The sequence below is a fragment of the Papio anubis genome, chromosome 5 (genome assembly GCF_008728515.1).
Source record: "Papio anubis isolate 15944 chromosome 5, Panubis1.0, whole genome shotgun sequence".
NCBI classification, from domain to species: domain Eukaryota; kingdom Metazoa; phylum Chordata; class Mammalia; order Primates; family Cercopithecidae; genus Papio; species Papio anubis.
The window spans coordinates 69,283,740-69,308,731 of NC_044980.1; the positions used below are offsets into that span (position 1 = coordinate 69,283,740).

Consider the following 24,992-nt stretch of genomic DNA (forward strand, 5'->3'; position numbering starts at 1 on the left):
AGGTCATTGGATCCCTCTCAACCAGTGTTTAGCCAATACATTCCATCTGGGGAAGATGGAAAGATGGAAAGGGAAAGTGTTAGTTAAGCCAGGAGTCTTGGCAGTGGCAGGGTACCTTCAAGTCTTGAGTTGCTTTGTCCATTGGCATCCAGGAAGCTGAAGAATGAAAATTCCAATTACCTTTAGCTTTTACATTTTAAGGTGAAATGAATTCAACCCAATGACAACTCAGCTTTTTTTATAATTTGGTGGAAGGGGTTGGGGAGTGGGGTTGACTAAGTAACTGCATGAGAAAACTAACTCTCTAATATTTCACAGATTTGGTTGACTTTTATGAGATGTTTCAACTACCCAGTCAGGGATAATACAATAAAGCTTACGATTGTTTGGTTCACCCTGTCCTTTGGGTAAGTGATATTTAAATTCTTGGCAAGCAAAATTGTTCAGTGTCCACATTGTAACTCCCAGCCATGCTGCTTTCTTTTCTTATATTGCTTGATGCTGTTAACCTGCTAAGGAAGAAATTTTTTTTCAGCTTAGGTTTGCTGAGAGTTGTGGTTGTTATAAACCAGTTATTTTATTTGTTTTGTCATAAAGCCAAGGTAGCAAAACCAATTGTGTCTGCAAAATCCAGTAAGGCCCTGGATGATTTGCCCCATGACTTCTCTGTCGTGTCCTCCTTTGCCCAGTCCCAGCCATACCAGCCTCTCTGCTCTTCTTCGAACATTCTAGAACAGTTCCCATCTCGGGCCTTTGCAGTGTTCCTCTGCCTGAGTTGCTTTCCCCTCCAGACATCTGCCCAGTTCATTTCTTTACCCTCTTCAACTCTTTCCTATATGTTACCTTCTCAGTGATGTCATCCTCTCTTTTAAAAAAATTGCAGCCCCTCCACACTCCCTTTCCCCTTCTCAGCTCTACTTTACCCCACAGCACTTTCTACCTTCTAATATGCAAAATGCTCCTTTATTCTGTATAAAGAATAAAGTTCTGGCTTCCCTCTCTGGAAGTTCCATGAGAACAGGAATTTTTAACTGCCTTGTTCAAAGCTGAGTGTGGTGCCATGCACCTATATTCCAAGCTATTCTGGAAGCTGAGGTGAAGGATTGCTTGAGCCCAGGAGTTGGAAGCTTAAGTGTGTTATAATCACACCTGTGAATAGCCACTGCCCTCTAGCCTGGACAACATACCAAGACCCCATCTCTAAAAAAAACCAATAATTTTGTTTATGTCTTATTCACTAATGTATATTCCTGGCACACAATAGCAGCTCAGTAAATAGTTGTTGCCAAATGAATAAAACTGCCATATATGTGCTCTAAGAAAAGAGGAAATAGGGAGAAAATATCAAGATTTTATTTGCTAATCGCTGACATAGTCACTTTAGAATGTGTATGTACAACTCTCTTGTTGCCTAATTTGCTGTTTAGAAAAGAAGAATTAGATAATACCCTACACTTTCAGGTCAGCAGGATCTCAGTACCTTATAGAGCCTAACATTTATGTTGCAAGTTTCATCTCTTAACATCCCTAAATCAAACCAGGCAAGTGATCAAAGATGACCACTCTTTCTCAGTGCCGGAGGAGGTGGAATATGGAGAAAGAAGGAAGCTGGGGGTCAGGAGGCCTAGCAGCCCATTCTGCTGGGTGGTTTGGCTGGCTTGTGACTTGCAGACATTGCTTAGTCTCAGTTCCTCATTTCTAAATTAAGAGGGTTGACTTAGAATATGTAAAGTAAATCCCACCCAAGCTCTAGAAAATCCATTAATCTCTGAAGGAAGGGAAGGCTGAAAATTAACCTATATTAAGTGCTTACTCTGTACCTAAGCAAGGGGTTAAGGACAAAGAAGACAAAGATAAGCCAGAAGGAAGTCCTGCTGTCAAGATGTAAAGAGTAATCATCATTATCTGGTTTGTTTATTTTGTTTACTAATTCATTATTGATCGTATTTTAAGCTTTATGATTTATTTTACTGCTATATCCCTGGAACATTAATAGTGCCTAGTATTTAGTGCATGTTCAGTAAATGTTTGCTAAATAAATGACAAATGAAACGAAAGCCCTCCAACATCGTTGATAATGGACATTCTAGGGTAATGTGCCCTCCTCATTGTTGCCATTTCAAGGTTTGTATGTGACTAGAGAACAATGCCATAAATGTTGTATCCCTAAGTCATTTCTTCCTCAATAACTACCCTCACACCCCCACAGTCATTACTATGAAGAAAAGGGGTGGAAATCCTGAGGCACAGATGTTTCTGGAATCCTAATGACAATGATGATAAAAACGACTCATACTGTCTTCTGAGCACTTTCTATGTGCTAGATATTTGACATCCCATTTAAACTGAGCAACCACCCAGGAAGGTGGATATTCCCATCATTCCAATAGTAGAGATGGGCAACTGAAGGTTAGATAACTGGCCCAAGTTTAGGCAGCTAGTAAGCAACAAGACCAGGATTCAAACCCAGCCTGTCCTCCTGCAAAGGCTATGCCCATTCCCACTTCTTTCCTTGTGTCCCTTTGTCACTGGGGATAAACTAGAGCAGTGGTTCTCAAACTTGAATGTGCATCAGAAGAATCCCTGGAGGACTCCCCTGCCAGAGTTTTTAATTCATCAGGTTTCACTGGAACCTGGGTTTGTGGGGGATGATGATCCTGCTGGTCCGGGGACCTTACCTTGGGAGGTACTACTTCAGAGCAGCACTGTGCAATAGAGATATCATGTGAACCACAGATGTTCATTTCAGATTTTCTGGTAGACACACACACACACACACACACACACACACACACACACACACACAAAGTAAAAGGAAATAGATAAAATTAATTTTAATACTACATTTTGTTTCATTCATTCTCTCTTTCCCTTTTTTTTTTTTTTAAGACGGAGTCTCACTCCGTCACCAGGCTGGAGTGCATTGGCGCGAACTCAGCTCACTGCAACCTCCGACACCCTGGTTCAAGCGATTCTCCTGCCTCAGCTTCCTGAGAAGCTGGGATTACAGGCATGCACCACCACGCCTGGCTAATTTTTGTATTTTTGGTAGAGGTAGGGTTTCACCATATTGACCAGGCTGGTCTCGATCTCCTGACCTCGTGATCCACCTGCCTTGACCTCCCAAAGTGTTGGGATTACAGGCATGAGCCATCGTCATTTCAACCTATGATCAGTATAAAAATTATTAGCAAATATTTTTACATTCTTTTTTCCGTAAGTCTTCAAAATCCTGTGGTATTTTATATTTATAGTATATGTTAGTTTGAACTAGCCACATCTCAACTGCTTGGTAGGCACACGTGGTTGGTGGCTTCTGTATTGAACAGCACAGCAGCATGACACAGCTGTTAGAATAACACATTAGAGGTCAAGAGGCAGAAAGGGGAAATAACTTGGAATCTCTGAGAATAACACGAATGTCCTTTTCACAGCCTCGAACTACCTTGGGAACTGGCACTCTACCCCCAGGATAGCAGTATCACAGCAGTGTAGCAACCAAGAAAGATTCCCCATTAGCAAAAGAGGTCATTCTTTAAGAGCTCTCACCATGCTTGGATCCCAGGAGTTTGTACCACCAGACTAGGAGGGAGAGTTTCTCAGAGCAGCCTGGAATGATGAGAAAGATATTGGGGCCAGGATGCCAGGTGTCTTACTCCATTTCTGCCGCTATAGCAAAATACCACACCAGGTAATTTGTAAATAATAGAAATTTTATGTTTCACAGTCCTGAAGGCTGGAAGTCCAAGATCAAGCTGCTGGCAGATTCAGTGTGCAGTAAGGCACAGTCTCTGCTTCCAAGATGGCAGCTTGTCGCTGAGTCCTCAAGAGGGGACAAATACTGCATCCTCATGTGGTAGAAGGGAAGGAAGAGGAAAAGTGAGGGAGGCAGCACCCTCGCACCTCTTTTTGTAAGGATGTTAATCTCATTCATGAGGTCTCTGCCCTCATAACTTAATCACTTCCTAAAGCCCACATCTCTAATACTATTATATTGGGGTTTTAGTTCCAACACATGAGTTTTGGGAGGACATATTCAGACCAGGCACCATGTATGAGCATAGGATGAGATGCTTTCTGCATGTCTCTTCCCAAAGGAAGGGTTTAGGGATTACATACCTGGGGTTCTCCAGCTAACCCTAGGCCATCTCTCAAGCTTGATTTTTGCAGATTAATGTTGGGGGAGAGGGACACATGGATTGCTGTATGATGAATTACTCATAATATTATAGGGAGCCAGCCATTCTCCAGGAACTATTACCACGGTGAAAACACCAGGGAGGTGCTCATTGCCTCTGGCATGCTAGCACCTTTACAAACTCACATTTCTTTGTCTTCACAGGTACTATGGATTATCTGTTTGGTTTCCTGATGTCATTAAACATCTGCAGTCCGATGAATATGCATTGCTAACCAGAAATGTGCAGAGAGATAAATATGCAAATTTCAGTATTAACTTTACAATGGAAAATCAGATTCATACTGGAATGGAATACGACAATGGCAGGTCTAGAAACTTGAAATAATTTAATTTGCTACCTATCCACAAAAACATTTCTTCTTAGTCTTCCCTGCACTGAAACAGGCATCGTTTTTTTTGTTTGTTTGTTTTAGTTTGTGCATTTAGTCATTTTCATGGTGAATTTCAATACTTCCAAATAGGCTTTAAATAAAAGGTACAAGTGTATCCATTATTTCACTTAAAACTATTTTTGCAGCTAAGTTGCTTCATATTTATTAAGTAGTGGACTTGACTGGTGTGGAAAGAAAATTTAGAGCAATGTTGGAGAGCGACAAAAATAATGGAAGGAAGAGAAGAGTGAAGAGTATGGGAAAATAAGACAGGCTATAGGATTATTTAATTCACAGAAGAAACCTGAAATGTGATTATATGAGTCTTCTATTCCTGAGAAACAGAGCCACTTTTCAGAATTCACCCTTCCCAATATGCTGAATCCAGAATTGAGGTCAAATTGCATCAGGAAGAGTTTCAATTAGAGAATAGGAATCATTCCCCGAAGTAAAGGGCTTTGAAAGATAGAAGGGTCTCCTTTATGGGATCTGAAATATTTCTTGATGACGAGAGAGAACCGCCTCAGGGAGGTGGTCCTGGGTCATTCTTTTAGACAGGGAAAAGAGTAGACGAAGTACTTGTTTATATCCAAGTATTTTTGTTGCCTGAACAAATAATTGCCAGTGGAAGTTCATGATAGTTTGCATCATTCTTAGGAAATTGTCCCAATTTCAAAAGTGATAAAAGTAAAACTCTAAAATAATCAAAGTTCCCCAGAGCAAAAACCAGTTCAGAAAGATGAAAAAGAATTCAGTGGGATGCTTATGATCTGTGTAATGGAAAAGAGGGTTACTAACTAGGAGGTAATTGTTCAAATTAGCAATTCAATGAAGGAACTAATCATAATCCAAGCCAAGTAGGATCACCTTCACTGTCCCACATAAAATACTGACTTGAATCTGCACTTATATTTCACAGAAAGCTTAGCGTCAAGTCCTCTGTGATGCCAGCGTGAAAACTGACTTTCAAAAGTATTGTTACTCCATTAGAAATTTCTAATATCTGTTTGTGTCTCTGACAGTCATATTTTTAGTAATATATGTTAAAGTTCTAAACTGGATATTCGGTCACTGCTTAGAACTTTTTTACATTAGCAATATAATGATTACTAATTTTAATAGTATTACAATTTTTGTAAAACACGTATGTTACACATTTATTTTAAAAGATCATAGAAACAATTTTTTTCTCCTTCAGGAAAATTTGAAATACCATTAACAGATTCATTTCTTTAAAAATAGCTTTTTTATTCAGCATCATAAAATGGCAACTCTTTATGTACTAATATGGAATAACCTCCAAGGTAGACTAGAAGGAGATAAAGCAGGTGTACTTTAGACACAGAATGCTCCTGGAAGAGCACACAAGAAACTGACAACAATGGTTATTCTGGGCAGAGGAACTTGTGGCCTGGGGATGGATGGGTAAAGACTGACTTTTTCTGCATTCAACCTTTCGAATTGTGCACTGTGTGTACTCTCTGAATTATCCATTCAAAAAATAAAACTGATTCATTCCTTTTTCCAAATTCAGTTCCATGACAGAAAAATTGATAACTTTTTAAAGCTATGCCATTATTTAGCCTCTTTTGGTGCATTTAGATGTTTTTACTCTGGGTCCCTGGAGTGGGGATTGAAACAAGATCATTATTATTTTTTCCAGGTAATGTACCATGGGCAATGATTTTTTTTTAAGCTGATTGGTCTGTCAGGCCACAGTGCATTGTGAACCAACACATGTAATTGGGTATTAGGGAGAGAATAATTTTGAAAGTACTCAATAGTTAGTAAATTGCTTTTAAATCAACCTACTTACCTAGGAGGATCAGTCCCTTTCTGCCCCTAATAAGAGTGGTATTGACATAATAACTCCTTCCCCAGGAGAACAAGGATTATCCTCTCAGTGACTGGATCAGTCCCTTTCTGCCCCTAATAAGATTGGTATTGACATAATAACTCCTTCCCCAGGAGAACAAGCATTTTCTTCTCAGTGACTGGCTAAGTGTACGTTCATAGTCTCTTAAAAAAGTACCAAGACACATTAATGAATATTGATCTGTGTTTGCTGGGAGTCCTTATCAATGCTGATAAGGCCTGAATCATGGACTCTTCTAAGATGTTATGATCATTATGACTGTTACCATCTTTACCACATAGAATTCCCCCTTATAACACCCAAAAATGTACCTGAACAGGTTTCATCATTCTTCATGTTTCCAAAAATGAGCAGAGTTCTCATAATTCTGTTTGGTTGAAGGGACTATCTGTTGGCTGTAAGAAGAAAAATTATCCTGGAAATGAGTGTCACCTATGAGTTTCTTCAACCCCAAGTCAGTTATTCTTCATATAAATGAAACAGAATTCTCATGCTGTCTCTTTGGGATAATTGGAGATCCCTACACTAGAATGAAGAAGACTGGATTTTCAGCTAGGGAAAAATAATTTTATTAAAAGATCGGGTAGGAGGTCATCCTTAAGTTAGAGGCATTAACCCCAAATAGAGAATATTCAAATAAAGATATATGTGAAGAGACAATAGGATTAAAACCTAAAGAACAGCCCCAGGTAATCCCCAAAGTATCTTCAGTTGCATACCCCACAAAACTTTTTACCAACATTGCAAAAAGCTAAGGGAAGTTAGGAGTGTCATCTCTTTATTGGTAAGCAACAAGATAGGCAAAGGTCAGCCTGGATAAGGAAAAGGGGAAAAAGCAGAGAGCTAAGAAAATCCAGAAGTCTGTGTTCTTTATAATTAAGACAGTGGGGCATTCCATCTCTAAAACTGTTTGACTTAGCTTTGAACTTTGATGGACACAGTCATTGATATGAATTTTTCTGTGTGTTGGGCAGATTCATAGGGGTCAAGTTCAAATCTGTAACTTTCAAAGACTCTGTTTTTAAGTCCTGCACCTTTGAGGATGTGACTTCACTCAACACCTACTTCAAGAACTGCACATTTATTGATACTGTTTTTGACAACACAGGTAGGTGTGCTGCTTAGTACTGCCTCTACCTGAGGCCTTGTCAAAGGGCCCACTGTGATAACCCTGTGATGATGTGGACAGAGGCTTATGCGGGAAGTGGATATTAAAGAATAAATGGAACAAGTTATCTAAATCAGGTTGGATCGAAGGTTGGCTTGTATTGTTTGTCTTTGTCAGATTTAGTGCAAATGGAGGTTGCCACAGTTCAAAAGTTGGCAACAACAACAACAACAAAAAAAATCCTTTGATGAATAAATTTTTAAAGCAAAGACCTAACCTATAGTTTATTTGTTTTGACAATCCTGGGTTCAAAATCTGGTGTTTGTTAAAATGCCTCAACTCTATAGCCAACAGAGATAGACAACAAGTGGCTACACTCAGATATATTTTTAGCCAAATCCATTTAACGGGGTATTTTAAACTCCCTGGGGGTGGGGGAAAAGGAAGGCAAACAAGCATTGATTGAACACCTATATACCATTTTCTACTCTAGGTCATTAGACATACATTATCTCATTTAGTTTTCACAGTAGCTGAGGCTTAGGAAAATTAAGTAATTTGTCCACAGTTACAAAACTAGTAATAACAGATGTTTGAACCCAGATTTATTTGATTTCAAAGCCTGTGCTTTCCACTTTCCCACTCCCAAACATTGGTCTGTGTGTCCTGTAAAATGCATCCAGCATAACAGCCTGGCATTGGAAGGAGCATTAGCATTTGCCCTGTTGCCAGACCTGCCTTCTTAGTGCTCAGACAAGAGTCAGCTCTGCCTAGCTCCAAAGAAGAATGGGGTCAGGTGTCTTTCTGTTTTTTGTTTTTTGAGCAATGCTATCTACCTGTCTTCTAACCCAGTAAACCTCAGAAGACCAACATTTTGTCAGCTCTTGATCAGCAAGGAAGATAGTTTCGATTCTCACAGCCTTTTAGCAGAAACCACCACCATCTGCAACTCTTGTTGGATGGTTTCAAATTCAAGAAGAGATTAGTAATGAATGCTGGTGACCTTCAGATGAGGCTGACTCTTGTTCCTCGGTAGATTCATGCACATAGACTTTAAATTATAAATTCAGCCTCAGGAAAGACTTGTTCCTTCTCTGTGCCTTAGAGTCTCATAAAACGGCAACAATAAGGCTGACTCTTGCACTTTTTTTTTCCTTAGAGACAGGGTCTTACTCTGTCATCCAGGCTGGAGTACAGTGGTGCAATCACAGCTCACTGCAGCCTCAAATAAAAAATTATTATTATTATTATTATTATTATTATTATTGTAGAGATGGTGTCTCACTATGTTGTCCAAGCTAGTCTTGAACTCCTGCCTCAAGCAATCCTCCTGCCTCAGCCTCCCAAAGCACTGGGATTACAGGCGTGAGGCACCATACCCAGCCCATGCACATTTTGAAACAAATTGTTTTTATAATTGTAGTGTGGACACTATTAGTACTATAGTGATAGTCTTTATATAACATGACAATTAGGACAAAGTAATATTGTAAAGGAGTAAGCAAGTAATATAATTAGCAATGGCCAACCATAGGAAACAAGAAGATAGCTGGACCCCTTAATTTAATTTATTCCTTTATTCAACAAAGGTATCTCATCATTCAGCTACTTTATAATGTGAAGACCCAGACTAGATCCTATGCTTTGGCCAGAAGACACAAAAAGTCCAGCCAGCACAGGCCTGAAAGCCCTCAAGGAATTTACAATACTGTGATTCGTCTCTGAATTCTCAATAGGCTTTCTTATACTGGTGCATGCCTGATAAGAACTTAATGAATTCTCTTTGTTGTTGTTTCTACAGATTTTGAGCCATATAAATTCATTGACAGTGAATTTAAAAACTGCTCATTTTTTCACAACAAGACGGGATGTCAGATTACCTTTGATGATGACTATAGTGCCTACTGGATTTATTTTGTCAACTTTCTGGGGACATTGGCAGTATTGCCAGGGAACATCGTGTCTGCTCTGCTGATGGACAGAATTGGACGCTTAACAATGCTAGGTAAGTACTCAGTTTCATGTCAAATGAAAGAGCTGCCCCTGCAATCCAGAGGGACCCTGTTTCCCCTTACTCCCATCTATTAGGGATTTGCATCCAATGAGGAGAAATCCCTTAGACCTCACATTAGGACTAAATTGTAGTGAAAATTATGTCTAATTACATTTCATTTGAGTGGTTTCCATGAGTTAACAGACTGAAAAGCTAATTATGTGTAAAATGTGTATTTTCCCACTTAAGTAGCTGAGTAAAAGATGATATGCATTTCATACTTTCTGTGTTGAGAGGCAGTTAGGGCCTTTCATTCAGGTGAACGCACCAGTTCTTGAGCTTTATGGAGCCCATCCTGCAGCTTCCACTTAGAATTCAGTTTTCTTGAACAACTGCAAGGACCCAAGGGTTCTTGCTTTACTAAGATGACGGGAAACATTCCAACCTTTTGTCTGCATTGTTGGCAGGTGGCTCTATGGTGCTTTCGGGCATCAGCTGTTTCTTCCTTTGGTTTGGCACCAGTGAATCCATGATGATAGGCATGCTGTGTCTGTACAATGGATTGACCATCTCGGCTTGGAACTCTCTTGACGTGGTCACTGTGGAACTGTACCCCACAGACCGGAGGTATGTTGAAATGGGCCTCTAGTAAGAGGCACTCCAAGCCCTGTGAGACCACTGAAAAATTATTTTAAAAGAACCCAAACTGGCTGGGCATGGTGGCTTACGCCTGTAATCCCAGTACTTTGGGAGGCCAAGGCGGGTGGGTCACCTGTGGTCAGGAGTTCGAGACCAGCCTGGCCAACATGGTGAAGCCTCGTCTCTACTAAAAATACAAAAATTAGCCCAGCGTGGTGCCAGGTGCCTGTAATCCCAGTTACTCAGGAGGCTGAGGCAGGAGAATCACTTGAACCCAGGAGGCGGAGGTTGTGGTGAGCCAAGATCGCACCACTTCACTCCAGCCTGGGCAACAGAGTGAGACTCCATCCCAAAAAAAAAAAAAAAAAAAGACAAACTGTCACTTCCCCAGGAAAGTAAAAATCCAAAAATATCTGGCTTCACAAAGTTGTAGGTTCCACTCGTATCTTTTAGAAAAGAAAATATAGGGGAATATATGTACTAGCAGGAATTAATAGGGCAATGAAGCCAGTGAAGGAATTTAAGTGTGTCCTTAACTTAGTTTGTAGGCTAACAATATGAGGAAGCTGTAATGAAGCAGTCAGGATTCGAATTTAATAGCCTATCTTGGCCCGCATTTTAAGTGGCTAACCAGTCCTTAGAGGGTCGTTTCCTTAGGTTTGCAGATGTGTCTGCATGAGCTCTGCATTAAGCAACCACAAAGAGGTCTCTAGAACGTATCTCTTGACCTTCCTGGTTTGTTGGAGGAAAGCCCAACACATTTCTAGTTATAAAAAACAATTGTGCTGGGTGTGGTGGCTCATGCATATAATCCCAGCACTTTGGGAGGCCAAGACAGGCAGATCACCTGAGGTCTGGAGTTCAAGACCAGCCTGGCCAACTTGGTGAAAACCTGTCTCTACTAAAAATACAAAAAACTTAGCCAGGCATGGTGGCGGGTGCCTGTAATCCCAGCTACTCAGGAGGCTAAGACACGAGAATCGCTTGAACCTGGGAGGCAGAGGTTGCAGTGAGCCAAGATCGTGCCACTGCACTCCAGCCTGGGCAACAAGAGCGAGAATCCGTCTCCAAAAAAAAAAAAAAAAAAAGTTGCTCCCAATATGGAAACATAGAGACTCTGTGACTCATATCAGAGAAAGGGCTAGGGCTTTTGGGCATAGCTTCAGCAGCTTGAATAGCTAAATTAAAATAAAAGAAGCTCTGCTTTACCATTTGACATGAGCTAAGACAAATGGCCTTTGCCTTCATGTACCACTCCTGTGCTCTGTTGCCAAAGAAGTCCTCTGTGTCAGAGGGTGGAGTCAGTATTATCTGGACTTTGAAATGTAGGAGAGTTTTTCCTAGAACTATGCCAAAACATTTGGGATATCAGTTTGCAGCTGATCTTGAGTGCTTCCTCTGGGCTCCTTCCCTTTTTTTACTGACCCCAAAGAGGTACATTCTCTGCGTGTCCCGTCCTGATTCTAACTTATATTTCTTCTTCAACAACATCTATTACTGAGCTTGCAGAACCCTATGGGTACCCTTCCATCCATCTCTCTGCAGAACATCTGACTCTCAACCCTGGATGTCTGCGTATCAAATATTCTAGTTCAGACCCTCAGTGACCCACCTATTAAATATTTAGGCTCTGAAAGGAACCATACAATCTTTGTACGGCATCGCCTTCATTCATTCAACAAATGTTAATTCTCTGTCTTTGTGAACGAGGTCCCGAGGTGGATGCCAGGGCTGGTGCTGCCAAAAGCAAGATTAAGACTCTGCAGCTTTCATTGAGCTTTCTTTCATCAACCTCTCATTCTGCAAACAGGGCTTAGATGTGGATTACACTATACATTTAAAATGAACCCCTCAATTGCTTGAGCCCAGGAGGTAGAGGCTGCAGTGAGCCATGATTGTGCCACTGCACTCCAGCCTGGGTAGCAGAGAGAACCTGTCTCAAACAATAAATAATAAAATAAAATAACCCCATCAATGTTAAAGCAAGGCTAGGTTATAACCTCCTTCCTTTTTCTTGTATACTGTAAGAGTGTGATACTGTTTTAGGTGAATCAGCTGCTTATCCCTCTGTCATAAGGAATAGAAGGATGAATATTCACCTAGTATAGAAATTTGGCTTAAAAAAAAACCCCTCATAAATTGAAATTGGTCAGGTCCTTCCTGTGAGAAGCACAGACCTACTGTGTTTCTGTTGTCAGAAAGGTTAAATATCAATTGAAATAAAAACAAATTCAGGTCCTCCATGAAGCAGATGCCAGGATGGGATTAAACATGCAAAAATGTTATTAGAGGAAATGACTGTGTGAGAGAAGATGGAGAGGAAGGGAGTGAAGTATGGGAGAGCTGCAATGCAACTCTAAGCCTAAGTGAAGGAGGGAGGAAGGAGCATTTGGGTGGAACCTCCCAGACTATCCAGTAATCTAAGGAAGGTTTGGCAAGGCTGTTGGAGACCCAGGGGTCGTGACAACATCAGCCTCAGAGGAGTCCTGTGTGACCCAGGAAGCAGCCTGCAGTAATAGTCCTGTCACGTCCAGTCATTGTCTGGGAGCAGCATGTGGGAAAACACCTCTGTGCACACCAGCACGATAACGCGAAGGTCTGCCAGGTGCATTCTCACTGCGGTCACGCTGTTGCTGGCAGACATTCTCCAGCACTTAAGTAGATGTCATCAGATAATCACAGGAAGTCATTTCCTTTGGTGATCTAGAAGATGACTTGTGCTCTAGAGCAGCGTGGCCATGGCCATGGTAAATTCGCTAGTATGAGCTAATTAGTGGGTATCTGAACATGTTTCAGGCTAAAACCTCTTCCACCTTTTCCGTGTTTCTCTGGGTTGCATTAGGAGGTCTCCACTGATCTCTAGCTTAGCTATTAGAGGAAAATCCCAACCGGTTTGTGTTGAGATACTCTATAGCCTCATCTCCCCATGGAGGCAGGATAGAATACAAGAATACAGGAATAGGACATAAAAATTCTGGCTAGAGGCTGTGTTTTACTTCATTCTTTTGTGTTGCTCTAAGAAAGTACCTGAGACTAAGTAGTTTATAAAGAAGAGAAATTCATTTTCTCACAGTTCCGGAGACTGGCAAGTTCAAGATCAAGGCAAGTTTGGTGTCGGGTGAGAGCTACTCTCTGCTTCCAGACGTTGCTGAGTCCTTCAGAGGGGACGAACACTGTGTCCTCACATGGTGGAAGGCAGAAGGGCAAGAAGGGCCAAACACTGTGTGAAGCCTCTTTTATAAGGGCCTTAATCCCATTCACCAGGGAGAAGCCATCATGATCTAATCACCTCCTAAAGGACCCCCTCTCTTAATACTGTTGCAATGGGGAATTAAGTTTCAACTTGAATTTTGGAGGTGTGCAAACATTCAAACCATAGCAGAACTGTAATTTTCATCATAGAATGTTAGCACTGCCAACTTCCTGCCCAGTTTCTAGAATCTGGCCTTAATGATCAGAATGGAACAATCAATCAGTCCAGGCCCCTTTTGAGCCATTGAACGACCAACTCCTGCCAAAATGCCAGTCAAAATTATCTTTGGGCAACATAATTTAAGGTATATTCTAAGTGCTATGAAAGTTATAACACTTGCAAGCCACGTTTATCAACCACATTACAGACTTATACCTCTAATATTATACCTTTGATGTTACCAGGGATTTGTATTGGTTTGTTCTTGCATTCCTATAAAGAAATACCCAAGACTGGGCAATTTATAGGAAAAGAGGTTTAATTGGCTCATGGTTCTGCAGACTGTACAGGAAGCATAGGAAGCGTAGTGGCATCTGCTTCTGGGGAGGCCTCAGGAAGCCTCCAATCAGGCAGAATGTAAAGGAGGAGCAGGTACGTCACTCATAGAGAGCAGGAGCAAGAGAGCTCGAGGGGAGGTGCCACACACTTTCAAACGACTATATCTCACAGGAACTCACTCACCATTGCAAGGACAGTACCAAGGGCATAGTGCTAAACCGTTCATGAGAAATCTGCCCCCATAATTCAATCATCTCCCACCAGGCCCCACCTCTGACATTGGGGATTACATTCCAACATGAGATTTGGGTGGGGCACACATTCAATCTCTATTAGGATTACATTTGCATCTACTATGAGAACACTAATGAGGACATTGTTCATTATAGGACACATCTTCTTCTACTCAGAGTCCACCATGAAGACTGAACATCTCAGGGGTGGGTTCTAGGAATCATTTTGTATTCCTCCACCCACGCTTTGAGAAGCTGTTATGTGTCCTCACTTCATATGATAAAAATTGTGTAATTCTTCACATTTCCTTCTCTGTTGTGCAATCAGGAAGCAGAGAGCCTGTGCCTCTGCTAAATCTGCATGATCCAGATACTTGTTGCACTCTTCCTTATCTTGATTTGCCCCCTTTTATGCCCGTTTTATTAATTTTGTGTCTTTTATAAGTTATCCTACCTAGATCCTTTGCTAAAGAGGCAGGAAATTTTGGAATTAAACCTAGATGTACTTATTGAATAGCACTTTTCTGTGCCAAAAAAAATGAAACAACCATTTTTCCATTCTGTAAATGCCATCAACATCCTCCCTTCTTCAAAACCTCAGTATCAAAAATGAGCATAACAATTGCAGTCTTAAACAGATGCATGGTGACATTCTAGCTTTTTCCCCAGATTAAAGAGCACTTGCACAATGATTGGGACATGATGATTTAAGGGGCATAAAAAGAGGTGGAAGGAGGATGGAACATTCCAACCCTCTGGACATATGGCTGGTTTTTCTGGAGACCAGCCCAATCCAGAAGCTATCTAGGATCCTCAGCCAAGAGTCATCTCATTCCCCTACAAAAGACACTCTTTTGGTGGAGTAGGGGGAAGGATGGGGTCTCCCTCTGTTGCCCAGAGCTACAATCTGTCACCAGAGCTGGAATGCAGTGACTCAATCATAGCTCACTACAGCCTCATACTCCTGGGCTCAAGCAATCCTCCCACATCAGCTTCCAAAGTAGCTGGGACTACAGATGTGCACCACCATGCCAGGCTAATTTTTTTTTAATTTTTTTATTTTAAGAGATGGAGTCCACTGTGTTGCCCAGGCTGGTTTCAAATTCCTGGCCTCAAGCAATTCTTCTGCCTCAGCCTCTGGAATAGCTGGTATTATAGGTATGACCCCTTGTGCCAGGCTCCAAAGGACACTCTTATCCAAGGGTTTTAGGAGCTCTATGCTGGGAACTGGGGATGAAGACTAAATATTCATTCTTTACTTACAACATACATTTAAGGCTGGAGATTATTACTAAAGTGCAATTTATTATTCAGTGGATTTAGCTATGCAAAAAATGGGAAACTGTACCCCTGGACAGCAAATCAAAAAACAAATCTACATTCCCTAAAACTTTAGCTGCTAGTTATAAGCATGACCTCAAAACCAGAAGCCATCAGGCAGAAGGTTAAAATAATTCTCTGGGTAAAACAAAATGTAAATTCTATACAGCAAAAAAATCATAGGCACATATAAACGATAAATTGAGGGCAGGAGGGGGTTGAAACAGAAATGAATTAATAACCTGAATATATAAATTAGAAATTCATAAAGAAATGTCAGCAAACACTTAGCATATAAAAATGCTCAGCTTCACTAACAGTAAAAATTAATTACAAATTAAAGCAATGATGACATTTAGCTTTCTCCTATTATTCAGAGAAGCCAATATTTAAAAGATAGATAAGATCCATTGTTCTCTGGGGCAAGTGAGGTGTTACTGCTGAGCCTGTTGTGGGAATTCTAAAAACAGGTACCACATTTGTAGAGGGGGATCTACAGTCTTAAGTATTTTTTTCCCAATAGGTATAAACTATTGATTCCTCTGGTTGCTTTTCAGATTTTTTCTTTGCCTGACATGGATTTCTTTGGGTTTACTATGTTTGGGGTTTGCTCAGCTTCTTGAATCTGTAGGTTTACAGTTTTTGCCAAATTTATGAGGTTTTCAGCCATTATTTATTTTGTCAAAAGACAATATTACAACAAATTTAGTGTAAAGATCTAGTTGACTTTTATCTGCTATTCTAGAAGCAGGCAATACCTCACTCTATAAAATGGGATGAGTGCTCTAATGAGCTGAGCAGAGAAAGTTGGCTTCATAGGCAGAAAAGGGCTAGAGAGAGCAGATACAGAGAACAAAAAGCAGATAGTCCTTTCAAAGTCCCTTTCTGTAAAGGGCTAAAACAGAGGGGACTTCCTTATTATGCTCATTCGGGTTGACCGGAATCAACTGTTTTTTGGAAAACTGGCTCTTTTCAAAGTTCAATTTGATTAGGTGGCACTTAGCACAAGTGACTCCATTCTGCTTAGTTCTGGTCTGCAGTGGCCTAGTGCAGGAGACTAGCCCAAAACAATGACCTCCCATAAACTTTAACTATTTGAATACTTTTTCAGTGCTGCCCTTTTTCTCTTCTGCCTGAACTCCAGTAACATAAATATTAGATCTTTTGTTACCGTTCCACAGGTCCCTAATTTAGTCTGTTTTCTTTGTTCTTCACTTTAGATGGTTTCCATTGTTCTGTCTTCCGGTTCACTGGTTCTTTCCTCTGTCTTCTCCATTCTGCTGTTGAGCCCAACCACTAAGCTTTTTATTTTGGTTATCATATTTCTCAGTTCTAAAATTTTCATTTAGTTCTTCTTTATTTCTTCTTCTTTGCTAGGGCTTTCTATTTTTTCTATTTTTTTCGTGATGCTTTCTAAATTTCATGTGTTTCAAGTGTGTTCATAGTTGCTCATTGAAGCCTTTTTATGGCTGCTTTAAAATATTCATCAGATAATTCTAACATCTCTCTCATATCAGTGTTGCCAACTATTGATTGTCTTTTTTCATTCTGTTTGAAATCTTCCTGTTTATTTGTATGACAAGTGATTTCTGATTGGAAGCAGTCATTTTCATATTATGTTATGAGAATTTGGATCTTATTTAAGCCTTTTACTTGAGTTGGCTTTCTCTGACTCCTCTCTGGCAAGAGAAGGGGAGGCATTGCCTTATTATTACCAAGTGGAGGTAGAAGTCCAGGTACTCCACTTAAACTCCAGTGACATCCAAGAGTGGGCATTCTCATTACTGCTGGGAGGGTTGGGAGTCCATACTCCCTTCCTGGTCATGGATACCATGGGAGGGAGGGAAGGAGGAGCTCATTACCACCCAGAAGGGATGAAAGTCCCAGGTCCTTACTTACCCTTCTCTGATACCACCCCAATGGTAGTGTTCACAGGTCTTGTTAGGTTCACGAGGGTGGAAGTCTAGGCTACCACCAGACCTTTGCTGATGTAGCTGGCAGTTGAGCTACAATTTTTTCCTGGTGTTTGGTCTGAGGAGAGAGGTTATTATCTAAAAGTTTTCTATCTTGCTAGACTGCCCTTTTCCTGGTCCTTGGGCTAGAGAGAGCAGGCTTTGGTTGGGGCTTTTCTTTGTCTGTGCCTATTGGCATTTCTGGGTTGCCAACTCGTTCAGTTCCAAGTCTGAAATCTATGGAGCAGAAAGCAAACACAGGGAACTCCCCATCCCCAAGCTCCCTAGTAGTGCTGCCTTTTTTCTCTTTCAGTCTTGTTCTGTTTGTTTTATATATAATGTTCAGGATATTTTGTTGCACTTATCAAGAAGAATAAGAAAAGTATATCTATTCCATCTCAATGTGAATTTTAATACCGTTCATTTATTTACTCAGCAACTATTTTTTTGAGCACCTATGATACAACCATGAGTAAATCAGTTGTGGTCTTTATTCTCATAAGCACAAGTAAACTTCAGTTATAATATAGCGTGGTCAGGGTTATTATGTGGGAAGTGCATGATGCTCAGAGCACCAGAGAGGGTTTCTTGAAAGAAGTAACATTTAATTGAGAACTGGTAGGTGATAGCCAGTCAAAAAGATGGAAAGAACATTTCAGTTAGAGCAAATACCAGCTAACAAGCTCTGGAAGTAAAAGAGTTACTCAAAGAACAAGTCATGAAGACTCTTTCACATTGCCTTATTGTGTGGGGATGGGGAGATTTTGAACTTTGAGAGAAGGACAAGATCATTCTTGGCCTTTAGAGAGCTCCCTCTAATGGCCAGAAAGAAGGCAGGAAGGCTGGTTAAGACACTTAAGATGGTGCTGTGGACTAGAAGAATGTAGGTTGGAAAGGGGAGAAGTCAACACACAACATGTTCACAGATATTTATGGATAGATTCAACAAAGCTTGGTGCTTGATTAGAAGTTAGGGGGAAGAAAAGAGGTTGTCAAAGATGATTCCAGTTTCTGCATGTGCAGTTGAGTGAATGCAGATGCCCTTGTTTATGTTTTTCAATTTTAAAAACCACCTGCAGGAGCATGATGGCATTTTGAGGCTGAGACACATGAGGGACAGTGGGTCTGGGCTGTGGTCAAGAAGGTAATAAGTTCCATTTTGGACATGTTGAGTTTTTACATCAACCTGGGGCTGTCCGATCAGCATTTGAATATTTTTGCTTGGATGCCAGAAAGATACCTGAGCTGGGGATAGAGAGGTCATTCACTAATTCATTCAAAAAAATGTTTATGGAATGTTATCATGTGCCAGGAACTATTCTAGTCATTGGGAGACAGCAGTGAACAAAACAAAGTTTTGCCTTGATCGAACTTATATTCTTTTTTTGTTTGTTTGTTTTTTATTTTTTGTATTTCGTTTTTATGACAGAGTTTCCCTCTTGTTGCCCAGGCTGGAGTGCAATGGTGAGATCTCAGCTCACCACAGCCTCTGCCTCCCTGGTTCAAGTGATTCTCCCACCTCAGCCTCCCAAGTAGCTGGGCTTACAGGCATGTGCCACCACGCCCAGCTAATTGTGTATTTTTTTTAGTAGAGACACGGTTTCTCCATGTTGGTCAGGCTGGTCTCAAACTCCTGACCTCAGGTGATCCTCCCACCTTGGCCTCCCAAAGTGCTGGGATTACAGGTGTGAGCCACCATTCCCAGCCAATAGAGCTTATAATAGTTTGGGGAAGACAGTCAATAAACAGATAAGTAAAGTAGATGTAGTATATTAGATGGTGTTAAGTGCTATAGAGAAAAATAAAGCTGCATGGGGCATAGAGAATGCTGGGGTAAGGAGAGTTACAACTGAAATAGGATGGTCTAGGGGGATGTGACTGTAAAGGTGACATTTGAGCAAAGACCCAGGCAGATATCTGGGGAGAGTGCATTCACAGCAGAGGCAACAGCCGGTGCAAAGGTCCTGAGGCAGGCGTGTGAGAGACCAGTTGGAAGAGAGGCAAAGCTTGTCTGGCTGGAGCAGAATGACCAAGGTGGAGGGTAAGAAGCCATGGGGTCAGAGTGGACACTAAAAGGGCTTTGGTCTTCTTGCTGAGTAAAATGAAATCCAATGGAGGGTTTGGGGCAGATGAGTGACATGAACTGACTTATGAAGACCACTGCAAGAATTGTAGCAAGAGATAAGGGTGCCAATGGAGGTGGTGAGAAAGTGGTTAGATTCTGAAAACATGTCTAAGAGAGAGGCCTGGAATAGTTCAAGTCAAAGGAAACAGAAAACAAAGTCCTCCATAGACATAACATGTCTGAGAGGCAAGAGTTGGGGTCTGGGGGTAAATCCATCAAGGTAAGAAAATCCAGAGGTAACAGATCTGGACTAAGAAATAACAGTCACCAGAGTTAGGATACCAGGCCAGGAGACAAGAGTTCAGTGAGCTAGAAACTCAGGCTGGCAGAGTGGAATACAAAAAAAACTAGCCTGGAAGCAAGTGGTCAAAGTAATAAAGAGATGTCTTGATCTTCAAAAATGGTGTGTGACATTGAGAGAAGGCTTTGCAAGTTAGACTTCCCTGTAAACTCTGTGCTTAGGACAGTAGGGCAGTAATCGTTTGCAGCTGGTTCTCAATAACATTCATTTGACTGACTTGCCCAGGGCTAGAACTCGCCTCAGGTAGAGGCAAGATGTCAGAACTGTCCGCAGTGGAAGTTGAAGGCACCTCTCTGCTCATGCACTCACCTCGGCCAATCACCTCTATCTTGATCCTAAAACTTCTTCCCAACTCTGTAGTAGTAGCTTGAGATTCTTGCCAAGGCCAACTTCCCAGTGCTCTGGTACATCTGCCACAATGATTGAGATGCAGTGGTCGATGCAGTACCCTTCCCCGCAAGGCTCTTAATTCTTAGAACTGGCCTAGAAGGAGCGAGGAATACTTGTGCTTCTGCAGGGATGAGTGAGGTGAAGTGGGAAGATGGAAGAGCAAATGTTGCAGTCAGGAATTTGTCCCTGATTGTGAGGCTGGAAAGACAAGATTGCTTTGAGAAGTATTATGAGGAAAGAAATGAAGAGCAGGGCAAAAGATAGACCTTTGAAGTTTGAGCCATTATTGAATATATAAGTCATTGTATAGTCTTTTGACAATTTCTACGTCAGCCCCTCAGCTGTGTCAAAGATAAGCAGAGAGCCTATTATATTTAATGTAGATCACAGGCAACTGATGTGGCGTGAGATTCTTCTAACAGACACGAAATATGAATGTGACATGAGCCAGACATAGAACGGATTTTCCAGCTTGCCGTAAATCTGAAAGGAAGCCCCAACCATCTAACATACTGGTGTGGGGGAGCTTCCTTTTCCCTCATTTCTCCGTCCCCAGTCCCTGCCACCAGCAAAATTACTTTCAACCCTCTTTGCGGTAGAACTGAGAACACCAACAGAAGATGCATTTCATTTTTTGGGTTTAGTCTGTGCTGATGAGCTCCCCTCAATACCCTAACTAACTAAGTCAATTTTCCCTCATCTTTTGAAATCTTCAAAAGGAAAGTATATGTAATGACAGGTTGAAATGGATTTTTTTTTTTCCCATCCATCATGGTCCCTATTTTTCTCTCCCTCCTTTGTGAAAGTTGTAAACCTCTCAAAAGTCATAAATGTAGCTCACGCGGTGTAGGCCTTGTTCTAGCTCATTCCGGTTCTAGGTTTTGGCCTTCATGTTTTTCTGTGTCCAGGTGTTGACTTTCTCCTGCCACCATGTGGCTGTGGCCAAGTCCCCTGCTCACACCTCCTGTGTGCTTATGGCTCAGGGGCCACTTTTTGGTTTTTTGGTTTTTTTGTTTTTTTGAGACAGGATCTCACTCTGTCACCCAGGCTGGAGTACAAAGACACAATCTCCACTCACTGCAACCTCTACTTCCCAGATTCAAGTGATTCTCATGCCTCAGCCTCCCGAGTAGCTGGGATTACAGGCGCCCGCCACCACGCCCAGCTAATTTTTGTTTTTTTAGTAGAGACAGGGTTTCACCATGGTGGCTAGGCTGGTCTCGTACTCCTGACCCAAGTGATCTGCAGGCCTCGGCCTCCCAAGTTGCCGGGATTACAGACGTGAGCCACCATGCCCGGCCATCAGGGCATTTTTACCCCTCCTCCATGGAGCTCGGGGCCAGGAGCGCACACCTTGTGAGATACAGCCCAAGCTCTCAGGGCCATCCTCCAACTCTGCACAGACTCCCAGAGCCAGGCAAGACTGTCTCGTGGTGTGCTTTGGCCACATGTTCCTGCCTTTCTCTGCCTACCTTCTTCCTTTTTCTTTCCCACTTAATGCATGCACAGTTTCAGACATGACCTCAGAAAGAATTTGAGGATCTGATTGTTCACACCTGCCAATCCCTGAGAGTCCTGGGCAGCTGCTGCCTTCACCCAGTGCAGTGGGATTGGTCTCTTCCTTGATGAGCTAAAATCAAAACATTTTCCAAGAATTAAGCGACCCAAGCCCTTCACTTAGGACTGTCCTTGTTTTGATAGAGTTCTCTTGTTTCCTCCCCATTCTTCAGTCCCGAAGGTCTGTCATCTTGGATCGCTTACTGACCAGCTGTGTGACCTCCAGGAGACCACTCAGCATAACTGGGCCTGGATTATTTGAGATTTAAATGAGGAGAATGAAATAAATAGTATCTCACGGCCTTTCTAGCTCTAGACTTCTCTTCACTATCATCATCTGGTATTCTATAATGGCAGTTTCGTTCATTCTTTCTTGAATACATTCTACATCTAATATAAAGATGAATATCCCACTTATTTGTGAAGGTTTTAGTACAGGGAATCTTTCAACTATCGCAACTAACCAACCTATGTAATCCACTCCATCCCTGGCCCTTTGCTCTGCTTCACTTTTCTTTATACGCCTTATCATTATATTATGTATGTTTATGCTTTGGCTATCCAGCAAACGTCAGATTCTTTTTGTCTCTGGTAGTTAGAAGTAGAGAGTGAGGGGGTGCGGAATACATGCTTCCTGCTCCCACAACCTTGCCACCAGGCAATATATTATAATGGAAGCAAATCCTGCCAAATGTACAGGCACAAAAACAGTCATAAATTCTGTTTTTGAGTTCCAAGGAAGTCCATCTCGCTGTCCGTGGGTACTGAGCAAGCCCTCGCATGAAAGGGCCATGTGCTGATATGCTGACAGCAGGGCCACCAGACTTGTGAGCCAGCCAAACAAGGGAATCCCCCTTTAATTGAGAGGTGCAGGATAAGGGGGCTCTAGAATCTGGAGTCTAGGCCAGGAGTACCATGTCACCAACTTGAGGGTGCGGGGCTTGGAGGACGCTTGTATGTTCATTAGGCTAAGGGCAGAACATTCTTTCCAGTCGTTGCTTATACAGAACAGCACTCACATCACCAGTGAAAAAATCGTCTCCATTGTTATTAACCAACCTTCTCATGCAGATTTATAAAATGATCTTTAAAGCATTAAGTAACCATCACTGGCCTGTTGATTCTTGATTCATGTGCTTTAAATTATATAGGTATGCAGCCGGGCGCGATGGCTCACGCCTATAATCTCAACACTTTGGGAGGCTGAGGCAGGCGGATCATGAGGTCAGGAGAACAAGATCATCCTGGCTAACACGGTGAAACCGTGTCTCTACTGAAAATACGAAAAATTAGCCAGGCGTGGTGGCAGGTGCCTGTAGTCCCAGCTACTTGGGAGGCTGAGGCAGGAGAATGGTGTGAACCCAGGAGGCGGAGCTTGCAGTGAGCCAAGATCGCACCACTGCACTCCAGCCTGGGTGACAGAGCGAGACTCTGTCTCAAAAAATAAATAAATAAATGAATAAATAAATAAATTATATGGGTATGCATTAGAGATAATTTCTCTGTCATATTGTTTATACTGAAGTACTTAAAGCAAATTATCACCCAGACCTTATGATGAGAGGATGTTAGGATGCATGTTTACTTGTTTAGCTCACTAGAATGTTAGCTCCTTGAGGGCAGGACATTGTCTTCCTTATTTACTGCCATAACTCTTGGTGAATGAATTAATGAATGAAATATGCATTTGAAAATTAATTTGGGCCAGGCATAGTGGCTCACGCCTATAATCCCAGCACTTTGGGAGGCTGAAGTGGGCGGATCACGAGGTCAAGAGATCGAGACCATCCTGACTAACACGGTGAAACTCTGTCTCTAGTAAATATACAAAAAAATTAGCCGGGCGTGGTGGCAGGCACTTGTAGTCCCAGCTACTTGGGAGGCTGAGGCAGGAGAATAGCACGAACCTGGGAGGCGGAGCTTGTAGTGAGCTGAGATTGCGCCACTGCACTCCAGCCTGGGCGACACAGCGAGAGGAGAGGAGAGGAGAGGAGAGGAGAGGAGAGGAGAGGAGAGGAGAGGAGAGGAGAGGAGAGGGCTATGGATGGTAGTTTTCCTCCCGGTATGGGGTCCAGCCTTCCCACTCTCCAGTGTGAGAATTTAGAGCAGTGTAACGGAGGGAGCACTGGTCTTCAGTCCTCTCTCTCCTGTCCTTTGGGTCCCTCTCCACTTCTTCCATCACAGCCTGAGTCCTCCTGATCCTTCAGCTGTCAGCTCCCCATTCCTCATAAAGCATTGCCTATCAGAGATCCACCTCCTCCTCTCCCTCTACTTCATCAACAGAGTGGAGGAAAGCACTGATCTAGGAGTCACTGAATTCAGGTGCAGTCACTGCCAGAAAAATAGCTGGATAATTTGGAAAAGCTCTTTCACCCTTCTGAGCCTTGGTTTCCTCATCTGTGCAGTGGAGGGTAGGTCGGGCACTATGCTGGAAATTTTAAATGATCTCAACTTACTTAATTCTCATCCCAATCCTATAAGAGTAGGTATTCTTACCCCATGTTCAGGTGTGGAAAATGCGGCACAGAGAGGGGAAGTAACTTGTCCTGGATCACTTAGCCTCAAACCCAGATGTCTGACTCAGTGGTGCTGCTCCCAGCACAGACATGTCTACCTCCCCTCCCAGTAGGTGTGGGGATCTATTTTCAAGCAGCTCACCTGGCTGTTGGGATGCACAGCCATGTTCGTGACCTTGGCCATAGATGAACTCCAAGGGGTGCTCATTCATTCTATCATTATTTACCCTGGCCCAGGCCCTCACTCTCTAGCTAGGTTAATCAGATAAACAAGACATAAAGACTCCCGTTATTACCTTCCCAGAATATCTGATTTCAACAGGAATAAGCAGTTGAAAGCCCCTTGATGGTGGTGGAGATGAGAGGGACATAAAGGGCTACTTGGGGCCCAAGGATTCCTCTCAGCCCACAACTTGTAGGTAAGTCCTTCTCCACTTGGGTGTAAGGAGGGCCCTGCTCAAAGGGGTGCAGGATGCCATCTTGCCCTCATTAAGGAGCATAACCAGGCACACGAATGCGTGCGCGCGCACACACACACACACACACACAGACAATACGTACTAGGGTAAGATAGATTTTTCTCTTTCTTTGAAGATTAGAAAACAATTGAATTCAGTATTTTCTGACTTAAGAATATGAAATTCATTTTTTTTCCCTCT

General features: G+C 42.1%; 1 protein-coding gene across 2 annotated transcripts in view; it reads left to right on the forward strand.

Moving 5' to 3' along the window:
- The window catches only part of SV2C (synaptic vesicle glycoprotein 2C), a 244,336-nt gene that overhangs the window by 213,234 nt on the left and 6,110 nt on the right, over positions 1 to 24,992 (forward strand). For both annotated transcript variants that reach the window (XM_009208637.4, XM_021939474.2), the window contains 5 exons: positions 319 to 407; positions 4,343 to 4,507; positions 7,423 to 7,556; positions 9,358 to 9,561; positions 10,017 to 10,176. In XM_009208637.4, the coding sequence (XP_009206901.2) occupies positions 319 to 407; positions 4,343 to 4,507; positions 7,423 to 7,556; positions 9,358 to 9,561; positions 10,017 to 10,176 (752 nt within the window). The remainder of the gene's footprint in view (positions 1 to 318; positions 408 to 4,342; positions 4,508 to 7,422; positions 7,557 to 9,357; positions 9,562 to 10,016; positions 10,177 to 24,992) is intronic.